Source organism: Pituophis catenifer, unplaced genomic scaffold (assembly GCF_029215685.1).
Source record: "Pituophis catenifer annectens isolate HBS135680 unplaced genomic scaffold, rPitCat1.0.hap2 SCAF_11, whole genome shotgun sequence".
In the NCBI taxonomy this organism is placed as follows: Eukaryota; Metazoa; Chordata; class Lepidosauria; order Squamata; family Colubridae; genus Pituophis; species Pituophis catenifer.
Genome location: NW_027256891.1, coordinates 1,919,274 through 1,943,084, shown reverse-complemented (window position 1 = coordinate 1,943,084; position 23,811 = coordinate 1,919,274). Strand labels below are relative to the sequence as shown.

The following is a 23,811-nucleotide window of genomic DNA, read 5'->3' as shown; positions in this document are numbered from 1 at the left end:
CTGGACATGCCCTGACAGGAAGGACCACAACCATTATAGAAATGATAGAACCCAGGGGTGTAACTGTGATTTTTCACTAACAGGCTTTTCTCCAGCCTCTCCTCTGCACACGGAGCCATGAAAGAAATTATGAAGTCCCAAGGCTACCAATTTCCTCTTCCAGTAATGAACAGCATCCCGGTCTTTGAGACCGACTTCTCCAGTGATGCCTTTGATGTAAACATCAGACTGAAGCAACATGGAAGGCATCTGGCATCAAAAAGTGGTAAATGCCTCAGGTCAGGCTCCATGTGGCACAGGTTTTGGGACTGGCAGGGCCTGTGCTCTTGAATGTATCTTTCTCTTCTTTCCTGATGAAGCTTCTTGTAGTGGAAATTTTGAGTAGTTAGGAAAGCAACTGACCCTTCTATCTTGAAAGCGTGCTTTGAACTCTTCTAATTCTTCTTTTGGAAACGGGATTAATTCACCCCCATGAATTATGGATCTTCTGCTTCTGCTTCTGATGCTGCTGTTGTCTCAGCCAGTCTCTGGGAAGCTTAGAGTGAAATGCCCTCGGAGTTTGGAGCAGCTGGATGGAAAACAACCATGGAGCCATTACAGGCCAGGAGACTATCTCATTGGTATAGTTGTAACTGAAACACAAATGTCGCCTATAATATTGCCTTTCAACAGAGCTCCTTCTAGTCAGTCTCATTTGTAAGTCATTGAGGGTGATTGCATTCCCTCCAATTGCAGTCCTAACACTCTCCTTTTCTTCTTATTTAACATACTTCTATATTGCAGGGCCTGTCTAATTTACTGAATGATTTTGCTTTTCATGGTTTCTCACTTTTGTCTTATTTTTGTGGAAGAGGCTCAAATCCAAAGAGGGGCCAGAAGAAAACTCTGAAAGAAGTCCACAATATTTCCCCTCCCAATCCAATCCTGAGTTCATCGCTTGAATACTGACTTTTCTTTAAACTAATTTTGATTGTTGCAGTATCCCTTATTCATCTCATTTCCATGTTTTAGAACAGCTTATTGATCTTCAATGCCTGATCCTTATAGGAATAGTGGATGGCTTGTTTTTAGAATGGCTTTTCTGGGTCACTTAAGAACTATCCTCTACTTTAGAGTTCTACTTTAATCATTCAATTGTTTTGATTTTTGTTTAGTGGGCAGATAAAAATTAGTATTTCTATAAATAATGTAATATTTATGGTTTTTAACCCTGGTGGAGGACTATCTCCATCCCATCTTCTCAAAACTCACAAATATTAAATGGTGATGGGTGACTATCATTTGCCTCTGGCTTTGGATCAATATTGGCTTAAGACTCAGTAGACTTGTGGAGAAAAAGAGGATGAAATAGAAAAAGTATTGCTGTTGATGGTGCTGATACTAACATTAACATTTTTTTACACCAGTTTACTTCATTATGAGTCAAGAATGGTATGCTTTGTTTTTAATACTCAAGTAGTCAACAAAGATCATCAACTCCTACACAATCTCACATTGGGCTACAACATCCATGACAATCATCAAAACACACTTGGCACTTCAAATGCCTTGCTGGACATGCTCTCTATTGGAGAAGCCAATGTCCCCAACTACAACTGTGGAAGGAAGGACAACCTTCTGGCTCTTCTCGATGGGGCTAGAAGGGATGTCTCTATCCAGTTGTCAACATTAGGAAGCATCTACAAAATCCCACAGGTATGTGTGTGTTTTTCTCTGTCTGGTAAAGTGAGAAGTGAGTGGTGGGTGGTGGTGGGTGAGCAATAGATGCAATCATGTCTTCTCCATAGAATTCAAGAGCTGCTTTTCTCCATATTACTGAAGACATCAACTATTAAGTTCATGTTCAAATTCATCATAAAATATCTGAAGAGCAATAAGGTCCCTGGAATGGACTATCTACTTCAACTATTTAAAAAATTGCTCTATAGCATCGTTTTGAGGGTAGGAGCTGAAACAGTTTATGTCCAGAATGTGAGGGATCTGTAAATATTTTCACAGCTCTCTTTTTGACTTGCGCAGTATATAGGACCTTAATGGAAGGCAGGTTGGTAGCCATTGTTTTTTCTACAGTTCTAATTATTCTCTGAAGTCTGTGTCTGTCTTGTTGGGTTGCAGAACCAAACCAGACAGTAATAGAGGTGCAGATGACAGTCCCAATAATTCCTCTGTAGAACTGGATCAGCAACTCCTTGGGCAGTTTCCGCTTTCTGAATTGGTGCAGAAAGAACATTCTTTGTTGTGCTTTTTTGATGATGTTTTTGATGTTACCTGCCCATTTTAGATCTTGCGATATGGTAGAATTTAGATTTTTGAAGGTCTCTACTGTTGATACTGTGTTGTCTAGTATTGCAAGAGGTGGAAGTATGGGAGGATTTCTCCTAAAGTCCACCACCATTTCTATGGTTTTGAGTGTGTTCTGTTCCAGATTGTTCCAGTCGCACCACGAGGCTAGTTGTTCAACCTCCCGTCTGTATGAGGATTCATCATTGTCTTGAATGAGACTGATCACTGTTATGTCATTTGCGAACTTCAGTAGTTTAACAGATGGATCGTTTGAGATGCAGTCATTGGTATATAGAGAGAAGAGAAGTGGAGAGAGCACACAGCCTTGTGGGGCCCCTGTGCTAATTGTGCAGGTATCTGATGTGATTCTGCTTAGCTTCACCTGCTGCTTTCTGTCTGTTAGGAAGCTTATGATCCATTTACAAGTGTGTTCAGGTATCGCTAGCTGGTTTAGCTTAGTTAGAAGAATGTCTGGAATGATGGTATTGAATGCTGAACTAAAGTCTACAAAGAGGACCCTTGCGTAGGTCTTTGGAGATTCAAGAAGTTGTAGGATTAATGCAGAGCCATATTAACAGCATCATCTGTTGATCTATTTGCTTGGTATGCAAATTGCAGGGGTTCTAACACCAGATCTGTAATGGTTATGATGGATCTGTGATGGCATGTTCATTTCCACATAGATATAATACCTGCCATATCCAGTTGGATTCAACTTGGCAATAGTAACGTCTATATACATTTAAAAATGAAATAAAAAGGACTCTAGCAATTACGGGCCAGTTAGTCTAATAAAAGTTGTGTCTAAAATATATGCCATGTTCCTCTTAAGTAAATTTGAGATTAGTTAGAAGAAATGTGCATTCATATTTATCCGTCATAACGTATATATTTCTCATCCAACACTACACCCTTGTCTCGGCTATCCTCTTTTTGTCTAGCCATTCATAAAATTTTTGCCAGATTATATAGCACTGTGTTTCACATTTATCCTTGAACTGCAAGATAAGTCTGTCCATTTCTGCACATTTAAGAATTTTTAGTAATATTTAAATTGTAAATTTAAAATGTAAATTGCATAAATAGGTACAGGTATAGATTAATAGACAAGTATGTATAATTGTGTAGAAATATGATATAGATTGTTAGTATGATGTTATGTATAAATAACGTATAAGGTTAAAGAATTATATTATAATATTAACTTCAACATAATTTGTATTAGTTTAAAGTGCTGAAAGATATTTAGAACCAGTGATGCCATATCTATGTTCAATGTTTTTAATTTTGAATGATTAATAAAAAACTTTTAAAAAGAAAAAAGAAATGTGCATTCCTTGCAGAAGAAAATGAAGGTTTTAGGCAGAGTTAAAAGTTATACACATATGTTGAATAATAAATTAAACAAATTAAATAAATAATAATACTACAGAGCCTGTAGTACAGTGGACTAAAGCACTGTTATTAACAGATTAACATCTGCTGCTTGCAATTACTGCAAGTTCAAATCTCACCAGGCTCAAGGTTGACTCAGCCTTCCATCCTTTCAAAGGTAGGTGAAATGAGGACCCGGATTGTGGGGGCAATAAGCTGACTTTGTATAAATATACAAAAGTCTGAAGGCTATTGCTTAATGCATTGTAAGCCGCCCTGAGTCTCTGGAGAAGGGTGACATATAAATTAAAGCAAAAAATAAATAAATAAATAATAATCTAATATTGGCAACAGATTTGAATCGAAATATTTAATCTCCAATATATCAGTCAAATAAACCATGGTTTGCTGGCCTTGTAGATGTTAGCGCAGCTTTTGACACAGTAAATAGACAAATATAATGGAGGAAATTGATTACCTCTAAAATGGAGCTCACACCATGCCCTAATCCAAGCCCTTTCTACAAGCTCTTGTTTGAGATGAATTTTGGGGCTCAATGGAGCCCTGAGAAGAAGGATCAATTCTTACCAAGAGAGAAGGGAAAAGTGCATATGTGAACCCTTGTTATTTATACTAGATAATGTGATGTTATTATCATACTCATATGTTGGATTGTGTAGGCTGCTAAGAAGACTTGGATCCTACTGGCATAATAATTGTCTGATTATTAATCATTCAAAATGAAAAGTTATGATTGATTAGTTATGATGGAAATGACATCATACATAGCCATAAATAGTCAGCCAATAGAGCAAATTAACACCTTTCCTTACCTGGGGTAGTTTTCTCTGAGACGGAATCTGGGCTCCCTCATCATCCAAGGAGCTCCGTTAGAGAAAGGGCATGAGTGACAGTGGTGCTTAAATGAAAACCTCATAGCTCTCCAGCTTCCTCAGCCCCAATTATTATTAAAGTATATGAGGCCAAAGTTACCTCATCGAGCTGATGTTTGGGGCTTCAAACAGACATCACAACCAGGAGAAACTCTGAGGATGATCTTGGAGGTGGATGGATAAAAGGAGTCCGGTTGCTGCTCTCAGAGAAAAATGGACACAGCTGCGTCTCTCCTATCCAAACTTCATGAGCCTGACATTAACATGTTGGGAGTGGGGGAGAAAGATTACAATGTAAGGAAGAAGTGGGGGGGGGAGAGATGGAAACCCAGCTGAGCCATGTGAGAAGCTACAGCCGGCCGAGGCCATTAAGATATGCACAGCTGGAACTGAGAGCTGTTTCCTGAACAATATACAAGCACTTGATCGGACGTTTGCAGATAACCAGGGCATGGCTGGGGGACAGGCGGAGGAGGGAATTTTCCTTTGTGTTGTTTGCACAGGAAAACCTCAGATTGGTTATGCTACTTCTGCAACCATTTAAGCTTCAGTAAAGCAAATACCCTTGGCAAAATAAATGGTCAGGAGTCTTTCTTTGCTGGGTGAATCTGCAGAAACGACCTACTAAGTGGAAACCAGGAGGTTGGGTGACTGTGTCTGCTCCAGGGAAGGAACTGGAGCAGAAGAAAAAAGATGGGGAGGAAATGGAATCTGAAACCCCAGGACCACCACAGGGGCAGCCCAAATTGCTTAGGCTGCCAGAGGCCTCCCCCCCCCGAAGGTTAATGGGGTAAAAGCTGTGGGGAAAGCAACCTGAGGAGTCCCCACTCTGAGGCTTGAAGACCCGATGGTCCTGGGAAGGTCGGGAGAACAGGGGAACCCAAAGAGCCCCCTCCAGAAGTAAATATCGTGTGAGGAAATAATAGTAACAGTAACAGAGTTGGAAGGGACCTTGGAGGTCATCTATTCCAACCCTCTGCTCACGGAGGAGACCTATAATAGGGATTTGAACCGCGGAACTGCCGACCTTTCTGATCAGACGCTGAGCCTTGTGCTCAGCGTCTTAGCCACTGAGCCGCTTAGCAAGGCTAGATGTTGGAAAGTCCAATGAGCCACAGAGTGGGATGACTCCTGGCAACTGGAAATTTCCCTCCGTTGCCCACAGTGGATCAGCACTAAACCTAAGACATAAATTGGGAATTTACATAATTTCTTTTTTTGTCTAAAATCAGGGTATATAATTATTGGTATGAAATTAAAGCTATGGAAACTGACAGACTCCCAAAATTGTGTTTGTTAGAACAGACAAAATTTCAATTAAAGACCTCTTGGATTATGCAACTGAACAATTTATATAAGGAGCTGTGGTCTCTCTGTCTCTTGTAAAACTGGGTTAGAAGGTGAAAAGATTGCTCTACAAAGAATCTGGGATATAGAAGAAGAGAAAGATGTAGAAATCCTCAAAAAATAACATATAAAAGCCCCCTCTTAGTGGAAACAAACCACTTCATTTGATATCTGCAGAAATGAGTCTAATTGTGGTAAATTGTACAGGCAACACAGACAGTACAATTGACATTTTTATCATTTTTTACTTAACTTTTCCTGGGTTCCATTTTTATATACTGTACAGTCTTGTTAATATTCTATCTTTATTATTTTAAACAATTGCTAATTAACAATCCATTCTAATATGTTCATCAGAACAGATGTATTAATAGCTAATTAATAATAATATTTTGGATTTGATCTGACCCCAAACATAACACAGCTTTTTTCACTTTTTCAGATCAGTGATCGAATTGCTTCAGATGCTCTGAGTGATAAAAGGAAATTTCCCTTTTTCCACCGGTTGCTCCCCAAAGAAGGGTTCCAGTACCCAGCAATTGTCCAACTGCTCCTCCACTTCAGATGGACCTTCATTGGCCTCTTTGCTTCAGACACAGAGAAGGGAGAGAAATTCATGAGGATTTTCACTCCTATGCTTGTCAGGAATGGAATTTGTGTTATTATATCACAACTGTTCTCCACAAGTGGACATACAGCAGCCCTCAGGGAGGCCCTCTCTAAGTGGAGGCAAGTCAATGTTTTCCTTCACTTCATGGAAAGTATTCCCATTTGGGACAGAATTCTTCCTTTCCATTCAATATTTGAAGATTTGCCAGGATCTATTGAAGGGAAAATCTGGATCATCACAAATTTTGCATTGTATTCAATAAAAAAGCAAAGACTTCTCAAATACATCCATAGTATTTGGAACTTTAGTATTCTGGGAGAAGAAAAGCCAAATGGGGAAACCTTTGAACCCTATTTCTTTCTAGACCCCCAGTTTGAAAATCATTATTTTCACTGCTCTCTTTCAAAGCATGTATTTTCTGTCAAAGGCCGGAGAAGATGCACCCAGAAAGCCCCACTGGAGACCCAAGAGAAAAAGAACAGGACCCAGATTTTAAATTTCCACCATGATTACAGTATTGTTAAGACTCTGGGCCATGCTTTGTATGCTGCACATTCCTCCAGATCAAGGAGGAGAAGGAAGGAGTATGAAAAGATCTTGGGGTCTCCAAGGCTGCAGCCGTGGCAGGTATGGGGTCCCAATATGGATCCACTAATCTTAATGTCAGGCCTGGAAGCCATTTCTGTTGTTGGTCCTTCAGGCCTGCCATGTTTCCTAGTGTGGGAAACTGGGAGGAGGGATTGTATGGAGCGTGGACGATACATAGTCATAACAACATTCTTTTCTCAGAAAGTCAAGGCCATCTTGCCCTGCACCTGGGAGGCTGGAACTGGGAGGCATCTCCAGTTGGAAGGGTGCTTTGATTGGACCAATGTGATGGACTTGTGGGTGTTGGGCAGGGACTTGAACTTTCCTTTGGGTGGGGAAACCCTGGAAGCTTTTCAGATTCACGTTTTCCCAGATGTGCCAATATGACATCTCTAATAGAATGTAACTTTGAGGAAATCCAAGACTTGGTGTTTCCTTTCATTGGGGGTGTTACTTGGAACCCTGACACTTAATTCCTTTGGAGAAGGAATCCAAAGGATTCTTGACCTACCTTTGCTACAAAAGTCCAACAGATTTGGTCAATCTAATTGTTCAGAGGATAATGTCCTGTTGGAAGAAATATCCATCTGGTTCAATTCCAGGCTGGGAGAAAAACACTAGAAACAACATGGAGGCTGATTGGAAATTTAATTTAATTTAATTTAATTTAATTTAATTTAATTTAATTTAATTTAATTTAATTTAATTTAATTTAATTTAATTAATTTAATTTAATTTAATTTAATTTAATTTAATTTAATTTAATTTAATTTAATTTAATTTAATTTAATTTAATTTAATTAATTTAATTTAATTTCCAATTTATATACCGCCCTTCTCCCTGAGGACTCAGGGCGGTGTACAGCCAAAATAAGAACATAGAATATAAATATTAAAAACAGTTAAAAATATGTATAAATTTGGCCCAGAAATTAAGAAATCACAAACCAATTAAAAGAATTTAAAAAATTTCTTCTTAAGCCAGCCCGGCTTGCTGGAAAAGATGGGTTTTAAGGGAAGGCACTGAGGTCATGGATTCTCCTTATCTCAGGGGGCAACTGATTCCAGAGGGTAGGAGTCCCCACAGAGAAGGCCCTCCCCCTGGGGGTCACCAGCCTACATTGTTTGGCTGATGGCACCCTGAGGAGGCCCTCTCTGTGGGAGCGCACGGATCGATGGGAGGTCCTCGGTAGCAGCAGGCGGTCTCGCAGATAGCTAGGCCCTATGCCATGGAGCTCTTTAAAGGTGATGACCAACACCTTGAAGCACACCCGGAAGACCACTGGGAGCCAGTGCAGCTCGCGCAGGAGCGGTGTTACATGGGAGCACCATGTTGCTCCCATCACTACCTGAGCTGCTGCATTCTGGACCAGTTGGAGCCTCCGAGTGCTCTTCAAGGGGAGCCCCATGTAGAGAGCGTTGCAGTAGTCAAGGCGAGAGGTGACGAGGGCATGAGTGACTGTGCACAAAGAATCCCGATCAAGAAAGGGCCGCAACTGGCGAATCAGGCGAACCTGACAAAAGTTCCCCCTGGTTACAGCCGTCAGATGTTCCTCCAAGGACAGCTGCATATCCAGGAGGACTCCCAGATTGCGAGCCCTTTCAGTGGGGGCCAAAGACTCGCCCCCAATAGTCAGTGATGGAGTCAACTGACTATATCGGGATGCCGGGAGCCACAGCCATTCTGTCTTGGAAGGGTTGAATTTGAGCCTGTTCCTCCCCATCCAGATCCGCACAGCCTCCAGGCACTGGGAAAGATGGTTTACTGATGAAGCAGATCCAGATGTGATTCTGGGTAGCTGACAAAATGAAGTTGAGAGTGGAGGGGGGGGGTTATACCTTCTTTGGGCTCTGTATTTGAGCTTCCTGTTCCTGTGCAAGAACATGTCCTTTAATATTCTATTGGCTGTTGTCAGATTCCTATGGGGTCATGTAGGGGTCATAGCTGGCTCTATAGACAAAAGAGGAAATGCAAATCCTAGGTATTTGTCTGAGCTAATCTGGTCAATCTCTGGTTTATTATTTATCTGAGCTCCCTGTGAAGTTTGGACTGCTCTGGAGGTCATACAATGAAGGGGCTTGTGTTCTGAAAATGTGTTGGGCAATTCCTAATGGCCCTATGTTGGATCTTGGGTGAGGGGCTGCTTCTAATCCTATCCCTCTGCCTTTTTTAGCTTTGCTGCAAGGAGCTTCAAAATATCCTGTCTTGAATGGATTACCAAATCTGCCTTTCTAAAAGCTGGCCTCCTCAATTTCTGCTTGGGGCTATTAAAAGAGAGTGGGAGCTGCTTTTTGCCTCTAAAAACATGTTTCTCCAATTCTCATTTAGGGAAAAATAATATTCTGCCTTTTTAATATTTCTCAAAATATTTCATTCTTTGGGGGGGGGGGGGTAGGTGCTTCTCACAGTTCCAAAGAGTAGATATCATGACAGATGAAGTTTGCTATTAAACTTTGCTAATTTTAAAAGGCTGTATGCATTTTTAAATAAATTCTTATATGCATGGGTTTGTGATTAGTGTTGTGAGGTTTTATCTTCATGAATTTGAAGGAGACCCTGAGACCATCTAGCCCAACCCCTCCTCCCTACAAGAATCCCAGTTAAAGTTTCTCTGACTGATGGCTGCTCACTCTTTGCATTCAGATAATCCATGAAGAGGAGACCTAGCTTCTCTGCTTTACTGGCTCAGCTCTAAAACAGCTCATCTGTCAGCGTTCCAGAAAAAAAACCCCTCTCCAAGTAAAGACACGGAAGCAAGTATTTTCCAAAGTCCTCTTTATTAGAATAGGCAAACTGGCACTTCTGGGAAATCCCAAATCTGAAAAGCCCGGGCTTTCCTTCAGTAATTCAAATCTCCCAAAACCATCCCCTTTCCCTCCCAGTCGGTCACATGTTCCAGTCAACGTCCTTTCCACCTCGACTCAGTCCCTGACCTTGACCGATAGGAAGAATGCTATTATGTCTACTAATTCTTCTCTCCTAAATCCCAGTTGTAGGAGTCTTGGCTGTTGTTGTGTGTCTGAGATGGGGGTTGTGGAGATAGGTGGCTGTAGTTTCCTTTCAAACCTGCAGTAAAACACGTTCAGGTCATCTGCCAGTTGCTGGTTTCCTTCAGGCTGGGAAGAAGGTTTGCCATAGCCGGTGATATTTTTAAGAGTTTTCCACATGTTTGCTGGTTCATTTGTTGAGAACTGATTCTTTAGCTTTTCAGAGTAGCTTCTTTTTGCTGCCCTGATCTCCCTTGTTAATACATTTCTGGCCTGATTGTACAGCATTTTATCACCTTTTCTGTAGGCTTCCTCTTTGGAATGACGTAGCTGCTTAAGTTTAGCTGTGAACCAAGGTTTGTTGTTACTATATATTCGCAAGTTCCTGGTTGGTACACATAGATATTCACAGAAGCTGACATATGATGTTACAGTCTCTGTGAGTTCCTCTAAGTCTGCAGAGGTATCTTCAAAAATATTAAAGCCTGTAGCTTTAACTTTGCCTCCTCCATCCAGGTCTTAACTGATTTAATTGTTGGTTTTGTGGTTTTAAGTCTTTGCCTGTAAGCAGGTACAAGGTGAACCATGCAATGATCAGAGTGTCCTACAGCTGCTCGTGGTAAGGACCGATAAGCACCTTTTAGTGTTGTGTAGCAATGGTCTAAAGTATTTTTGCCTCTGATAGGACAATTGACATGCGGAAAGTATTTTGGTAGCTCTTTCCTTAAGTTTGCCTTGTTTAGATCTCCCAAAATAATGGCCAGTGATTCTGGGTATTTGGCTTCATAATTTGGTCAGCTAGAGTTCATAATGCCTTGTTTATACAGGCTGTGGTGGGACATAAACAACAATTAGAAGAAATGAGGAAAATTCGTGAAGCAAATAGTATGGTTTGCAGTTGATAATTAATGTTTCTAGGTTTTTGTCACAGAATTTATATATTATAATTATATCCTGAGACCAGTGTTGTTGATATATAAACATAAACCTCCTCCCTTCTTTTTACCAGATGTTTCTGCAATTCTGTCTGATCACTGAATCTGAAACCCTGGGATATGCAGGCTGCTATCTTCAATTAATTCATTTAACCAGGTTTCAGAGAAGCATAGGGCTGCTGAATTATAAAAATCAGAATTTGTATCTGTATCTGTTTAAAAGGAGTATTTCATCCATTTTATTAGCAAGTGAATATACATTGGTTAGGAAAATTGAAGGCAGAGAAGTTTTATTTCTCCTATTCCTTAATCTGTTTAAAATTCCCGCCCTTTTTCCTCTCCTTCTCCGCTTCCTCCATTTGTTTTTGTTTTTGTTTTTGTTTTTTTGGTAATCCATGGCTCTGGGGAAATTGCTTCTTCCTGTGTTTTAAAATCTCCTCTGCGTTTGTAAAGATGGGGGGTGGGGGCCAGGGGAGAGATCCCAGAAAACTGCTTAATTTTTAGCAGATGGTCTCGTGAGTGAAAAATTCCTAGTGATTCACAGAGAATAATTAAAAATAAAGAAACCATTAGAGAAAATTTCACTGAGCATTTCACTTGATCCAAGATAGTGCCACCTTGGCGGCACTATCTTGGATGAAGGACCAACAAAGTTAAATTTTAAAGCACTCTCTTAACAATCTGTTATTGTAATTTATTTACAGAAAGTCTACGTAGTTTCTTATGTATACACAAATCACCCTAAACATTGTCTCTGAGCCCAGGGTCAAAGACCCTTGTTTGATTCTGTAGGAAGTTAGCACCCACCTAGAAGAATAAAATATTCTGGGAAATATTAAAAAGGTAGAATATTATACCTTCCTGGATGAGAAAAGGAGAAACAGGCTCTTGGAAAGCAGCCCCCACCTTTGTTAACAGCCCCAGAAAGGCTGGGCCAGCTTATCTACAACACAAAAGACATGGCCCTCAGGACATGATAGGATTAGCCCTCACTCAAGATCCAAACCAGGACAAAGCCATTAAGCCATAATAGGAATTGCCCAAAGCCCCTTCATTACATCATCACCCAACAAGATTCAACCAGGCCTGGGATTCAAAAGACAACCTACAAAGTTACCCCTGCATGGCCCGATGGGAGTCTGACAACCAATCAGGCTACATTTCTTTCACAAGAACAGGAAGCTCCAAGGCGGGGCCCAAGAGTGGGTATAAATTTATTTATTTATTTATTATTTATTTATTTATTTTATTAAATTTATATGCCGCCCTTCTCCCGTAGGACTCGGGGTGGCGCACAGAATAAAAACATGTAACAATAAGAAATCCTAAAAACAGCCAATATAAAACCCCAAACAGAATAAAATCTCGAGAGATAAATCTCTCTCTCTCTCTCACCCATGTGATCTTTTTTGCCAAGGACCTCAAATCATGTGGTCCTGTGCACCATTAAACCATCTTTCCAAGCAGTCTCCATGTTTCCAGTGTCTTTCTTCCCATTTGGAACTAAAGCCAGTTGGACATTTCTTCCAACAGTTCTTAATAGTGAAACCTTTCCTTAGGTTTTTAATTGGGAGCTTTACCAACAATTGCATCTCCTTTCCAAAGTTTATAAGCCTTTGTCGTAAATATCTCTGCAACATCCATTGTTGAATCATTCTCCTTGACAACAGCATATTCCTCTTGCCAAAAAAGTCCATCCTTCGTCTTATCAATTATCTCAGAATTTCTTATATTAATATTGTTTCCAATGTTTTCTGGCAAACCAAACATTTTCTTCTTCACATCTGACAGTGAACCAATCAAATTCCAATTCTTCAAATTGCAAATTAGGTCCACCTGTTGTTTCCTGCTTTTGGATATCATCTTGGGTTTGCAGAACTGCTGATCCAGTTTTTTGTTTATATTTTCCAATAAAATTTTGCATGACAGAGATTTACCAACTTTATTAAGATTTATTAAGAGTCCTGGTCTGATCGTGGTTGAGGTTGTTCTTTCATCAGGCACATTGACATTGACCCAATCTACCAACCACTTAGAATGAAAGAATGATGTCAACCGTGATCCCGAAGGCATCATTTAAAGACCAACAAAGATCCACGCTGCAAACAAAGTCATAACTCAACAGATCAAAAAAATCAGACCAAATCACATGCAGCCGATCAAATCTTCCCGAAACCAGACCATGATATCATCACAAGGCATCCGAACAACAACACCAGCACTAATTTACATCATACAGACGTACTTGAAACCAAGGACTATGACTCAGCAACTACAGCCAACCAATCACACAACCCGAAATCAGACCAGGACTCAAGAAAGGTATTTAAAGGCCAGGGCTCCCCCAGACAAGCACAATCCAAAGCACACTGAAGACGTCTCCTCCAATGGGGACAAAACGTTTGCAACCAAATCGCCCAGCTCGGAGCTCAAACCCACAACAAACATAAATATTTATTTGAGTAGCATTTTTAAGAAACTTAGTTATCATACCATTAACCCCTCACTTAACTAGGTTTCTAATCATTTCACTTTTTTTTGTTAGTACTTTGCCATAATCTGTTTAGGAAGTGTAATGATATGTGAGAATGACTTCTGGGACAAGGAGAAGAGGTGCTATATAGGGAAGGATCAGATAAAGAGCGGGATCCCACAGCTGCATCACAGGAGAGAAAGAAACTCAGAAAGCATCTTCTCTAATTTTTCAGGCTTTCAAAAGAGTTGGTGGGAGATTTGTACTTTCAGAATTCTGTTAATGTAAAATTAGCTCGTCTTGTCATGTTTCCTGTCTAGTCTGCCAGGGAAAAGATTAGCTGCCTTCTTGACAAATCCTTCTCTTCTGAGAATCAATCTGTTGCTTTCAAGCAGTTGTGTCTTTTTCTATTGTTCAATTTATTAGTCACCTCCTCTACAATGTTCCCTATAATTGTTCACTTAGAAAGATAATGGTATACTCTGTTGCCTTAATCAAGTATATTTTAAAATTAGACAACTATAGAAGAAAGATTCAAATATGAAAAGACCACGTGGAGTAAAGAACAAAGTTTTCTGCTTTTAAACGTTTCAGTTCAATTCAATTCTGGATGTTCCAATTCTAGTTACATCCTTTCCTGGAGAAGAATGAGTTCTGCAATATTTCCCAGATGATACTGTACTTGGACCAAAATGGAGATATAAAAGCAGATCTGGACATCACGAGCTTGTTACCTATCCTCGAGGAGGATCCCATTGAACAGATTTGGGGGATTTTTGTAAGGCAGAGACTTATTATGATCCAAGACACTCATTTACAACTAAAATTGTTGAACAAGGTGGGTGAAATTTTGGCTTCTTTTCTCTGTTTTTCAAAGCCTGCAGACCAGGGGTGGGTTCTACTTACCTTTACTATCGGTTTGCAATGGGATTGTGTGCACACGCTTGCTTCGCTCGTGCCTGCACCTTGCTTCTGAGCATGCGTAGAAGCTTCTGCGCATGTGCAGATCGCTGATGACAACATCCGGGGCGGTGGATGGGGCCTCCTGCCAATTTTATTACCGGTTCTTGTGAACCAGTCCAAACTGGGGGCAACCCACCACTGCTGCAGACCCATTTCAAGTGAGCTCAGCCAATCCCCAGTGTGGTTGACCTTCACTGAAAATTAAATGTGGGGAGTAGAAACCTGATTGTTTTCTCAGTCTGTTTGGGAGGCTTCAGCACCATTCCATTTTGAGGACCATCTACAATTTGGTATCTCCATCATACTGGAGAGAAACCCGCAAAGGCTGGAGAATGTGCTGCTAACCTGCTAGATTCAGGTTTGTTTGTTCCTTGTATGCAAATAGCAAAGAAGAAGGGAAATCTGTTGACCAGGGCCTGAATTCAGATGGAATTGAGTCATGCCTGGATGGAGGTCCTTTTGGTCCTGCTGGGAAACCAGTTTCATCTTGTCCTGCTTGGGGAAAGTGTCCCCTGAAAGGGCAGGTTCATAGCCTGGGATGCTCTTAAAGAGAGCAGACCTGGTCAGAGTTATCCCTGCCTTTCCTTCACCCCCCTGGGATAGAGCAACAGCCCTTCTGCTCCTAGGAAGGAGGCCCAAGGCTTTCAGTTCTCATGAAATCACCATGGCTCCTCTGGTGTGCCCTGACCCAGACAACAGAAGCACTGAAACAAGACTTTGATCCAAAGAAAAGCTCTTCCTCATATCGGAAGTGAAGAAGGAATTTTTTTTTTAATTTGATTTATATGCCGCCCTTCTCCGGAGACTCAGGGCGGCTTACAGTGCGTTAAGCAATAGCCTTCCTACTTTTGTATATTTCTACAAAGTCAGCTTATCGCCCCCACAGACTGGGTCCTCATTTCACCTACCTTAGAAAGGATGGAAGGCTGAGTCAACCTTGAGCCTTGGAGAGATTCGAACCAGCAGAAATTGTAGGCAGCTGTGTTAATAACAGGGTGTGTAGACCACTGTGCTATCAAGGCTCAAAATTTGAAAGGAAATGCCACTTAGATTCAGCCTTTGGCTTGTAAGGGGGCTCTTCATCTGAATTTCTTGATTGTATTGACATGTAGTGGCACAGAAGTCTAATCCTAACCTTAGTATTTTTGAGGAACACATTTTCAGGATCTCAACTCCATTTTATCTCACTCCAGTTCTAGAACGTAGAGAATCAATTTTAGTCTTAGACTATCAGCTTGGAAGCTACTATATAAATTGAAGAAAAAATACAAATCAACAAAGAACATCTGCTTTAAAGTTGACAACCCTAATCTGAAAGGAATTTTTTCTTTGCATCTTAACTGGGAGACTGTTTTGAAATACTTTCAAAGGGGCTTTTTCAAGAGGCAAGTGGTCCTCTTGAAAAAGCCCAGATGCCTCTTGAAAAAGCACCTTTGGGAGAACCATGACCTGGATGCCTGAGAACCTCCATAGACTTTCAAAGGGGAGGAACTTTGCAAGGTAGTATGTAGTCCAGAAGAAAGCCTCCCAGGTCTTATTCTTCAGCAGTTTCTTTCTTCAGTCTTATTCTATTTTTATTCTAATAAAATAAAAGTTTTCTAAGTCTTTTACAGTAAAAGTTTATTAGCAAATTTAATATGAGTAGATCATCATACTTTAAAATTATGGGTATAGGAAGAGTGGTGGGATCTGTGTCAATAGGGCCATGAGGAGGAGCCAACTGGTTGTCACATAATGCTCTAATCTTTTCTCAATTCCATTCCTCCAGACTTTATTAAGTAGAATAATCTTGTTTTTTGAAATGTAATAAGCAAAAGGGAAGAACTAAACAAAGAATCTGCCAGTAGTTATATCTCCTACAATCCTTTGGAAATAGAGATTTTATATTTACCTAATTCTAAGTGAAGACCAGAGGCTACTTGTCTTCATCGATTTCTACCTCCATTTTCCATGGATGGAGACTCCTAATGTATTTCCTTTGACATTCCTTGTTTCTCTGTTCAGTCCCTGCCTCAGTCCAAATGTGTGGAAAATTGTCATCCTGGATTTGTCAAGAGGGCTCGAGAAGGAGAGCCAGTTTGTTGCTATGACTGCGTTCCTTGTCCGGAGGGGACCTTCTCCACTCAGGAAGGTGGGTGACACTGGAAGGCCTTGTGGAAACTGGTTTATCCAATTAAAAGTTAAAACTCTAATATTCATTTTATCCCAATTAAAATAACTTGGTATAATTGGTATTGGGCCTACTATGTCTTGTTATCTCCTTTTTTGCTTAAATAGTGAATTATGATGAATTACAATCCCAAGTAAAACAAAATCAGTTGTGGTTCAAAAAGGAAAAAAGGCAGAGGTGAAATCCAGCAGGTTCTGATAGGTTCTGGAGAACTGGTAGCGGAAATTTTGAGTAGTTCAGAGAACTGGCAAATACCACCTCTGGCTGGCCTCAGAGTGGGGAGGGAATGGAGATTTTGCAGTATCCTTCCCCTGCCACGCCCACCAAGCCGCACCATGCCCACGAAGCCACGCCCACAGAACCGGTAGTAAAAATTGTTGGATTTCATCACTGAAAAAAGGCCCCTACATGTACAATTGTGATTTAATTGAAAAGACCTAACAAAAAAAGATGGGGAAATGGAGAATCGTTAAAATTAATATTGCAATATTGCTTTATGCGGAAATTTCAGTGCTGGAACTTATCAGTAAACCTATACAATATGGAACCAAATTGCTTCATCTACTAATTCTGAGAACATACTTTGCCAAAATAAAGTCTGAGAAATAAAAAATAAAATAAAGTCATTTATTACTTAAGGAATTAATCAGACAAGGTATAATTTTTATAAAGAAGAAAGAAAGAAAGAAAGAAAGAAAGAAAGAAAGAAAGAAAGAAAGAAAGAAAGAAAGAAAGAAAGAAGAAAGAAGACTTTATTATTTTAACAGAATTGGAAGGGAGCTTGGAGGCTCTTCTTGTCCAATCCTCTGCGCCCACAAGAGACCCTATACAACTTGAGACAAGTCTCGAAACCCTTCAGTGGCAAGCTCTGTGAAAACATATTATTTATTTACAGATAGTCCTGGATTTTGTTTAGTGACTGTTCAAAGTTACAACGGCATTGAAAAAAGTGTCTTATGACCATTTTTCACACTTATGACCATTGCAGCATCCCCACGGTCATGTGATTTACGTTTGGATGCCTGACAACTGGTTCATATTTATGACGGTCGCAGTGTCCCTGGGTCACGTGATCCCCTTTTGTGACCTTCAGACAAGCAAAGTCAGTGGGAAAGCCAGATTCACTTAACAACGGGGTTACTATTTTAACAACTGCAGCAATTCACTTAACAAAGGTGGTAAGAAAAGTTGTAAAATGGGGAAAACTCACTTAGCAAATTTCTCACTTAGCAGCATACATTTTGGGCCCAGTTATGGTTGTAAATCGAGGACTATCTGAATTGTCTATAACCCACATTTTCATTATTTTAATAAATAACTTAAGGCAGTGAACACTCTCAATATTTTCTCCTATTTTCCCTTCAACAACCCTGTGAGGTGAACTGAGTTGAGAGAGAGTGGCTGGCCCAAAGTTACCCATCCAGATTTCATGCTTAAAGAGAGACTACTGTATATATAAACGAGAGAGAGAGAGAGAGAGAGAGAGAGAGAGAGAGAGAGAGAGAGAGAGAGAGAGAGAGAGAGAGAGAGAGAGAGAGAGACTATATAAATTTTATATTTCTAATTTATATTTCTAATTTCATTAATTCTACCTCTGAAATTTAGCATAACTTTTACATTGCAGGCTTAATCTCTTGAAATGGTATCAATACATTTAAGCACATTTAATTTACATAGGAAAGCCCTCTGAGCAGGGATTTTGATTGTACAGAACCTATTGTGTAGTGGGCTTCAGTAGGCAAGAAACAGACCAGCATTGATACAACAGCATTTATTGACTTAAAACTGGAACTGAGGAACTGCACGCAAATGCCTGTAATTGATATTCTGGGCCCACAGGGCCTCAACCAATCACAATCCTTGAAAAAGCCCCCCCCCATATGAATGTTCAAAATTTCTCCCCAAAAGAGTTGGAGTTAACAGTGAGGCTCATCTAAAGGTTAGTCTCACTTTAGGAGGGCTTAACACAACTATATGTACTCAATACATAACAGAACCCATATCTTCTTAGATGTTGCTTCATCTAAGTTCCATATGAGCCACACCAAAGGCCTTTTCCCTACTCAATGAGACGAGAGCAGCCAATTCCTGCATCGAGAGACGTTTCTCAGAGTCACTTGGAAGGGAAGAGGGTAGAAGATTGGGCAAGCTTTACTACCAGAAGAAATCTCTCTTCTCATTTTAGTCTGGATGTTTCTTGCCACATTTACCTCTCTGGGAACATCTGAGTTCTTTGAAACTTGAGGAATTGTCTTAGGTCCATCACCTGGAAGGATTACTATGATACCTTCTACATGGACCACCCCGTGAGGATCTCTGAGTTGCTGGTCCACAGGGAGGTAGCATGGACATTTATGGGGGAACCTCTTTACGCGAATATTCTGACAGCCAATTAGATATCCCAGGATAGGAATCCTCTGAGTCACTATATTAAGAAGTGTCATGGGTCAGGTCTCAGGATGTTTGCTTAGAAAGATTACCTGATTCATTTTTAACCTCTAATAATAACCTCTAATAATGTAGGTTCCTATGAAGATTCTGCACCTTAGACAGGAAGCTATTAACATCCTAGGACTTCCTCCAATTTCATAGACTTAGCTCTACATTTTTTGATAAGAGATATTCTTATCTCATTTGGTGAAATTGTTAAGAAATACAAATTGGAAAGTGATTGTACTATCAGTTTAAGATCTTTCTTGAAACATAGAAGGATAGAATATTAAAGGAATATTGCCTGTTGACTTTTTCAGTTATGGAAAAATGCAAAAGACAGAATATTAAAGAAATATTTTTTGGTTTTCTCAGATGCAGAAAAATGCACCAAGTGTCCAGTTGATAAATATCCAAATGAGGAAAGAGTCCAATGTATCCCCAAAGTTATAACCTTCCTGTCTTTTGAAGAACATCTGGGCATCATCCTGGACTCTTTTGCCCTGCTCGTATTCCTAACTACAGGCCTTGTTTTAATCATCTTCATTAAGTATCAAGAAACTCCCCTTGTCAAAGCCAACAACCGGGACCTCTCCTACATTCTTCTGGTCTCCCTCCTGCTTTGCTTCTTGTCTCCTTTTCTCTTCATTGGTCAACCAAGGAAAGCCACCTGCCTTCTCCGACAAACGGTTTTCAGCATCATCTTCTCAGTTGCCGTTTCTTCTCTTTTGGCCAAAACCATCACGGTGGTTCTAGCTTTCCTGGCCACAAAACCAGGAAACCGAGTGAAGAGATGGTTGGGGAAGAGCTTGGCCAACTCCATCATCCTTTCTTGTTCTGCAGGCCAAATTATCATTTGCTCCATCTGGCTAGGGGTTTCTCCCCCATTTCCTAACTCTGACCCTCATTCCCAGCCTGGAGAGATCATCCTGCAATGCAACGAAGGGGCCGTTGTCATGTTCTACGTCACCCTCAGCTACATGGGCTTCCTGGCTGCCATCTGCTTCACGGTGGCTTTCCTGGCCAGGAATCTGCCCGGGGCCTTCAATGAAGCCAAGCTGATCACCTTCAGCATGCTGGTCTTCTGCAGTGTCTGGGTGACTTTTGTGCCGACCTACCTGAGTACCAAAGGGAAATACATGGTGGCTGTGCAGGTCTTCTCCATCCTGGTCTCCAGTGGTGGGCTGCTGGGCTGCATCTTCATCCCTAAGTGCTACATTATCCTTCTGAGGCCAGAGCTGAACACAAAGGAGCATCTTACAGCCAGAATAAATGTAAAAACATGAGACATCACACCATGATACTTAAATAATTGTAAAATTTCCTTTTATTTGAAAGAAGTCATTGATTATTTCCACTTAGATAGTATTCAGGAATCAAAGAAAATCATATCTACAGGTTTCCAAATGGGAAATGTTTGAATGACTGGAATTTTTTTAACTCTCTTCCCTTTCACTTCAATAAATCTTGCTAAAGAGAACTCTGTGAAAATCATTCAGAGAAATTTGTTGTTCAGCAACTGCTAATAAATTTGACACCTTTGAAGAAATCATTTGATCAATTATTCATACTGATAAGTGTATGTCTGTGTATGTCTGAAAGAATGAATAGGAAAAATGATAAGATGGGTTCTGTGGGAGCCAAGCTCCAATTATGTTTTTCAGAGGTGAAATCCTACCAGTTCGCACTGGTTCAGGCGAACCATTAGGGACGATTGGCATCAGTTTGCCGAACTGGTAGCAATCATCCCTGGTAGCCCTGCCCACGCCTGCCCGGTCACCCGGTCACCTGCTCACACATGCTTTGAGATTCCTAGCTGCAATGGGCAGCAACAAAGTTAGATTCTTCTTCCCCCTGCAATGATCCAACAAGAGAAACAGGAAAAGGGGGTGGGTGGGAGAGCTCCTCTGGCTGGAGAGCTGCCTGCCAGAAGCCCTTTCAGAGCCGTGCATCCTTATAAGCCTTTATGCTTCCACCCACCTCCAGCAGCCCCCACCCCAGACACAGAGAAGGCTGCTCCTTTCACTTGGCCAGGCAATGGCTGCTGCCTTCCCTCCTTCTCCTCTACTGGGTTACCACCCTCCTCACCTTGCTCTGATCCAGCAGCCGCCCTGCAGTCGAAAGGGGGCTCGGAAGAGTCGGGTGCACCACTCTCACAGCCACCACCAGTATCGATGCTGCTGATTCACATTACAGGATCCGAACCCAGCCTTTCTTCCTTCCCCCGCCACGGAACAAAAGCGAATGGTGCAGCGGTGCTTCAGGAGGGCAGGCGGACATCTGCAGTCAGGCGGGGAGGGAGGGTGGTGAGAACAGTGGCGGCAGCCCCTCCCTTCCAAGTGCAGCACATGGAGGCAGTGGGCAAGGCAGTCCCGGCCTGCCTTTTGTTGGGGAGGCACGGTGATAGCTCGGCTAGGGCAGCCTCGGCGGGGGATGCATCATCCTCTCTGCCCGCACCATGTCCTGCTATGGCTGGCCACGTGACTACAAGTGTGGCGACTTGGTCTACCCGCACTGGCCTGTCTGGTAAATGCCACCACTCAGGCTGAAGGGAAATCACCACGGACTCCGTGGTGGCACAGCCAAGTGGGGAGGGGCCGCCACCCAGCCAGCCAGCAGCACCTTCCATGCCTCTCACTCCACTTCTTCACCAGCAGGAAGCCGTGTCATGGCCAAGCCTCCTTTCCCTGGAGCACCGGACTCCGTGGGCTGAGTTCCTGGAGTGGTGCCAGCAGTTGGCCAGGCCAATCTGCAAAGAGAGCAGGCAGGTGGCTGGGTGGGAAGCCAGTGGTCTGCTTCAGAGCCCTAAGCCCCGTGGAACTGGCATGGGAGGCACACGGCCTGGGTGAAAGGCAGCATTTTCTGCAGCATCCCCCTCCCCTCTTTAGATCCACCCTGCGGGGGGGGGAAATGCGGTGGGCAATCTGTAAAAAGAATTAGTGAGAGGATGTACGGACCTCCAGGGTGGAGAGCAGGGCAAGAGAAGGCTCTGAGGTTTGCCTGGGCAGTCAAGCCAGATGTCAGAGGAAAACTCAAAAGTGTTGGGTGCTTTAGAAGGGCAGAATGTGGTTCAGAATGTGCAGCTCCTGGCTCTAATATTGAGTGACATGAGTGATGTCAAGTTGGCCATGCCCACCCCGTTACATGACCACCAAGCCACGCCCACAGAACCAGGGAGAATTTTTGGATTTCACCAGTGTTGTTTGATAATCTCCATGAGAGCCATTGGCCATCCTACCAAGCCAGATGCTTAGATGTTCTCATCCAGTGAGACCTAGTTAGCTCACCTTTCCCATAGTTACTCCTGCCCTGTTAAAGAAGCTTCTCCATGAGATCCACCATCCTGTTTCCATCCCCTTTTTGGGTGATAAGGACACTGCAAACACCCAGTTCTTATCCCAATGCATGGGCTAGGTTGAGACTGGAGTCCAGAAGATGTTCGTGGAGGAACCCCAAGGGACAGTCAGAGTACATCTTGACAAGATTTGGCTCCTTGTGGCTCACAGTGTGAATAGTTGCAAGCAGGAGATCAGGTGTGTCACAAACTCCATCAGAGGAAAGAGGGTCTCCCCCCCCCTCAAGATGGGAAGCTCAGCAGTGCAGCCCTTGAAGGCCTGACCTGGTGGGTTCACCTCAGTCATCTCAGGCTCTTTCCAGCCCCAGAAGCCCCAGAAATAAGCCCTACCAAGGACTTTGCTCCAGGCTCCCCAGAAGCGTGCAGAAGGGAGAAGAAGGAGGAAGTTCTGATTACGAGATCCTGAACGTCTCTGAAGTTAAATTTCAATGGACTATCAGGCAATAAATGACCACAATTTATGACCACAATTTCTGTTGCTAAGCAGGGCAGTTGTTAACTAAGTTCTGTCTCATTTTACAACCTGTTTGCCACAGTTGAAAGTCCAAGGATCTGCTCACAATGTTGAGGTCCCCTGTTATTTTAGGTCTCCTAAGGCTGCAGCAGCAGAACAATTAAGGAACAATTAAGCAATGGAATCAGTTGCCCCCCAAAATAGTGAATGTTCCATGACTGGAAGTTTTCAAAGTGGACAAGAGAACCAGATGGTATAAAGTTCCTGCCTGGAGCAGAGGGTTGGACTAGAAGACCTCCAAAGTCCCTTCCAGTCCTATAAATTTATCTCCTGTGTTCTATCATCCCTAAGACGACTTCACCACCCACCAGCCACTGACCAGCTCTAGTTGGCCTTGGGGGCCCTTGGCTTCCCCCTCCTGTTGCTCCTCTCTTGCAGCCTCTGGAGCAGCAGGAATTTCTGCCTGCCCCCGAGACCCTCAACCCAGCCCCGTCTTCCAGCTCTGCCACCAGCTCCATTAGCTTTGCAGCCTCTGGGGGTCTCTGCTGCCTCAAGGCATCTCCTGCAGACCCCTCTGCTCCCAGTTCGGCTTCTAGCTGTTCTCCTCTCTCCTCCTCTCCTGCGGCTGCCCTCTCCCAGCTGCTCGGCTCGTTCGGCTACTTGGTTCTGGCTCCCAGATCCAGCTCTGGCCAGATTCTCTGCTCAGAGCCCTCACCCTCATCACTGCTGCCCCTCAGCCTCAGCTGGAGGCTTGGAGCTGAGCCTGGGGACTCACCGTTACCAACCTCACCTCACCACTGCCACGGCCATCATCCCCACCCTCCTTCTTGGCTCGGAGCCCTGGGATTCCTCCGTGCTCTCAGGCCCTGATGCTGGGTGGCTGGGAGGCTTTCAGCTCAGCTGACAGTCCTGCAGTGACTGGCAAGGTGGGGGTAAGGGAGGGGCTTC

General features: G+C 42.3%; 1 protein-coding gene across 1 annotated transcript; it reads left to right on the top strand.

The window, feature by feature from the left end:
* The first annotated feature begins 117 nt into the window (after positions 1 to 117).
* Positions 118 to 23,767, top strand: LOC139322849 (extracellular calcium-sensing receptor-like). Its single transcript, XM_070952097.1, has 7 exons — positions 118 to 278; positions 1,407 to 1,695; positions 6,340 to 6,537; positions 16,459 to 16,585; positions 19,430 to 20,328; positions 23,302 to 23,509; positions 23,601 to 23,767. Exons 1-7 carry the CDS (start codon positions 118 to 120, stop codon positions 23,765 to 23,767), a joined length of 2,049 nt encoding a protein of 682 aa, XP_070808198.1.
* The last annotated feature ends 44 nt before the right edge of the window (positions 23,768 to 23,811 follow it).

Coding starts and splice junctions, on each gene's coding strand:
- LOC139322849 (XM_070952097.1), top strand. CDS start 118: ATGAAAGAAATTATGAAGTCCCAAGGCTACCAATTTCCTCTTCCAGTA. Junction 6,538..16,458: donor GGATTTTCACTCCTATGCTT/GTCAGGAATGGA, acceptor TTCTCTGTTCAG/TCCCTGCCTCAGTCCAAATG. Junction 16,586..19,429: donor GACCTTCTCCACTCAGGAAG/GTGGGTGACACT, acceptor TGGTTTTCTCAG/ATGCAGAAAAATGCACCAAG.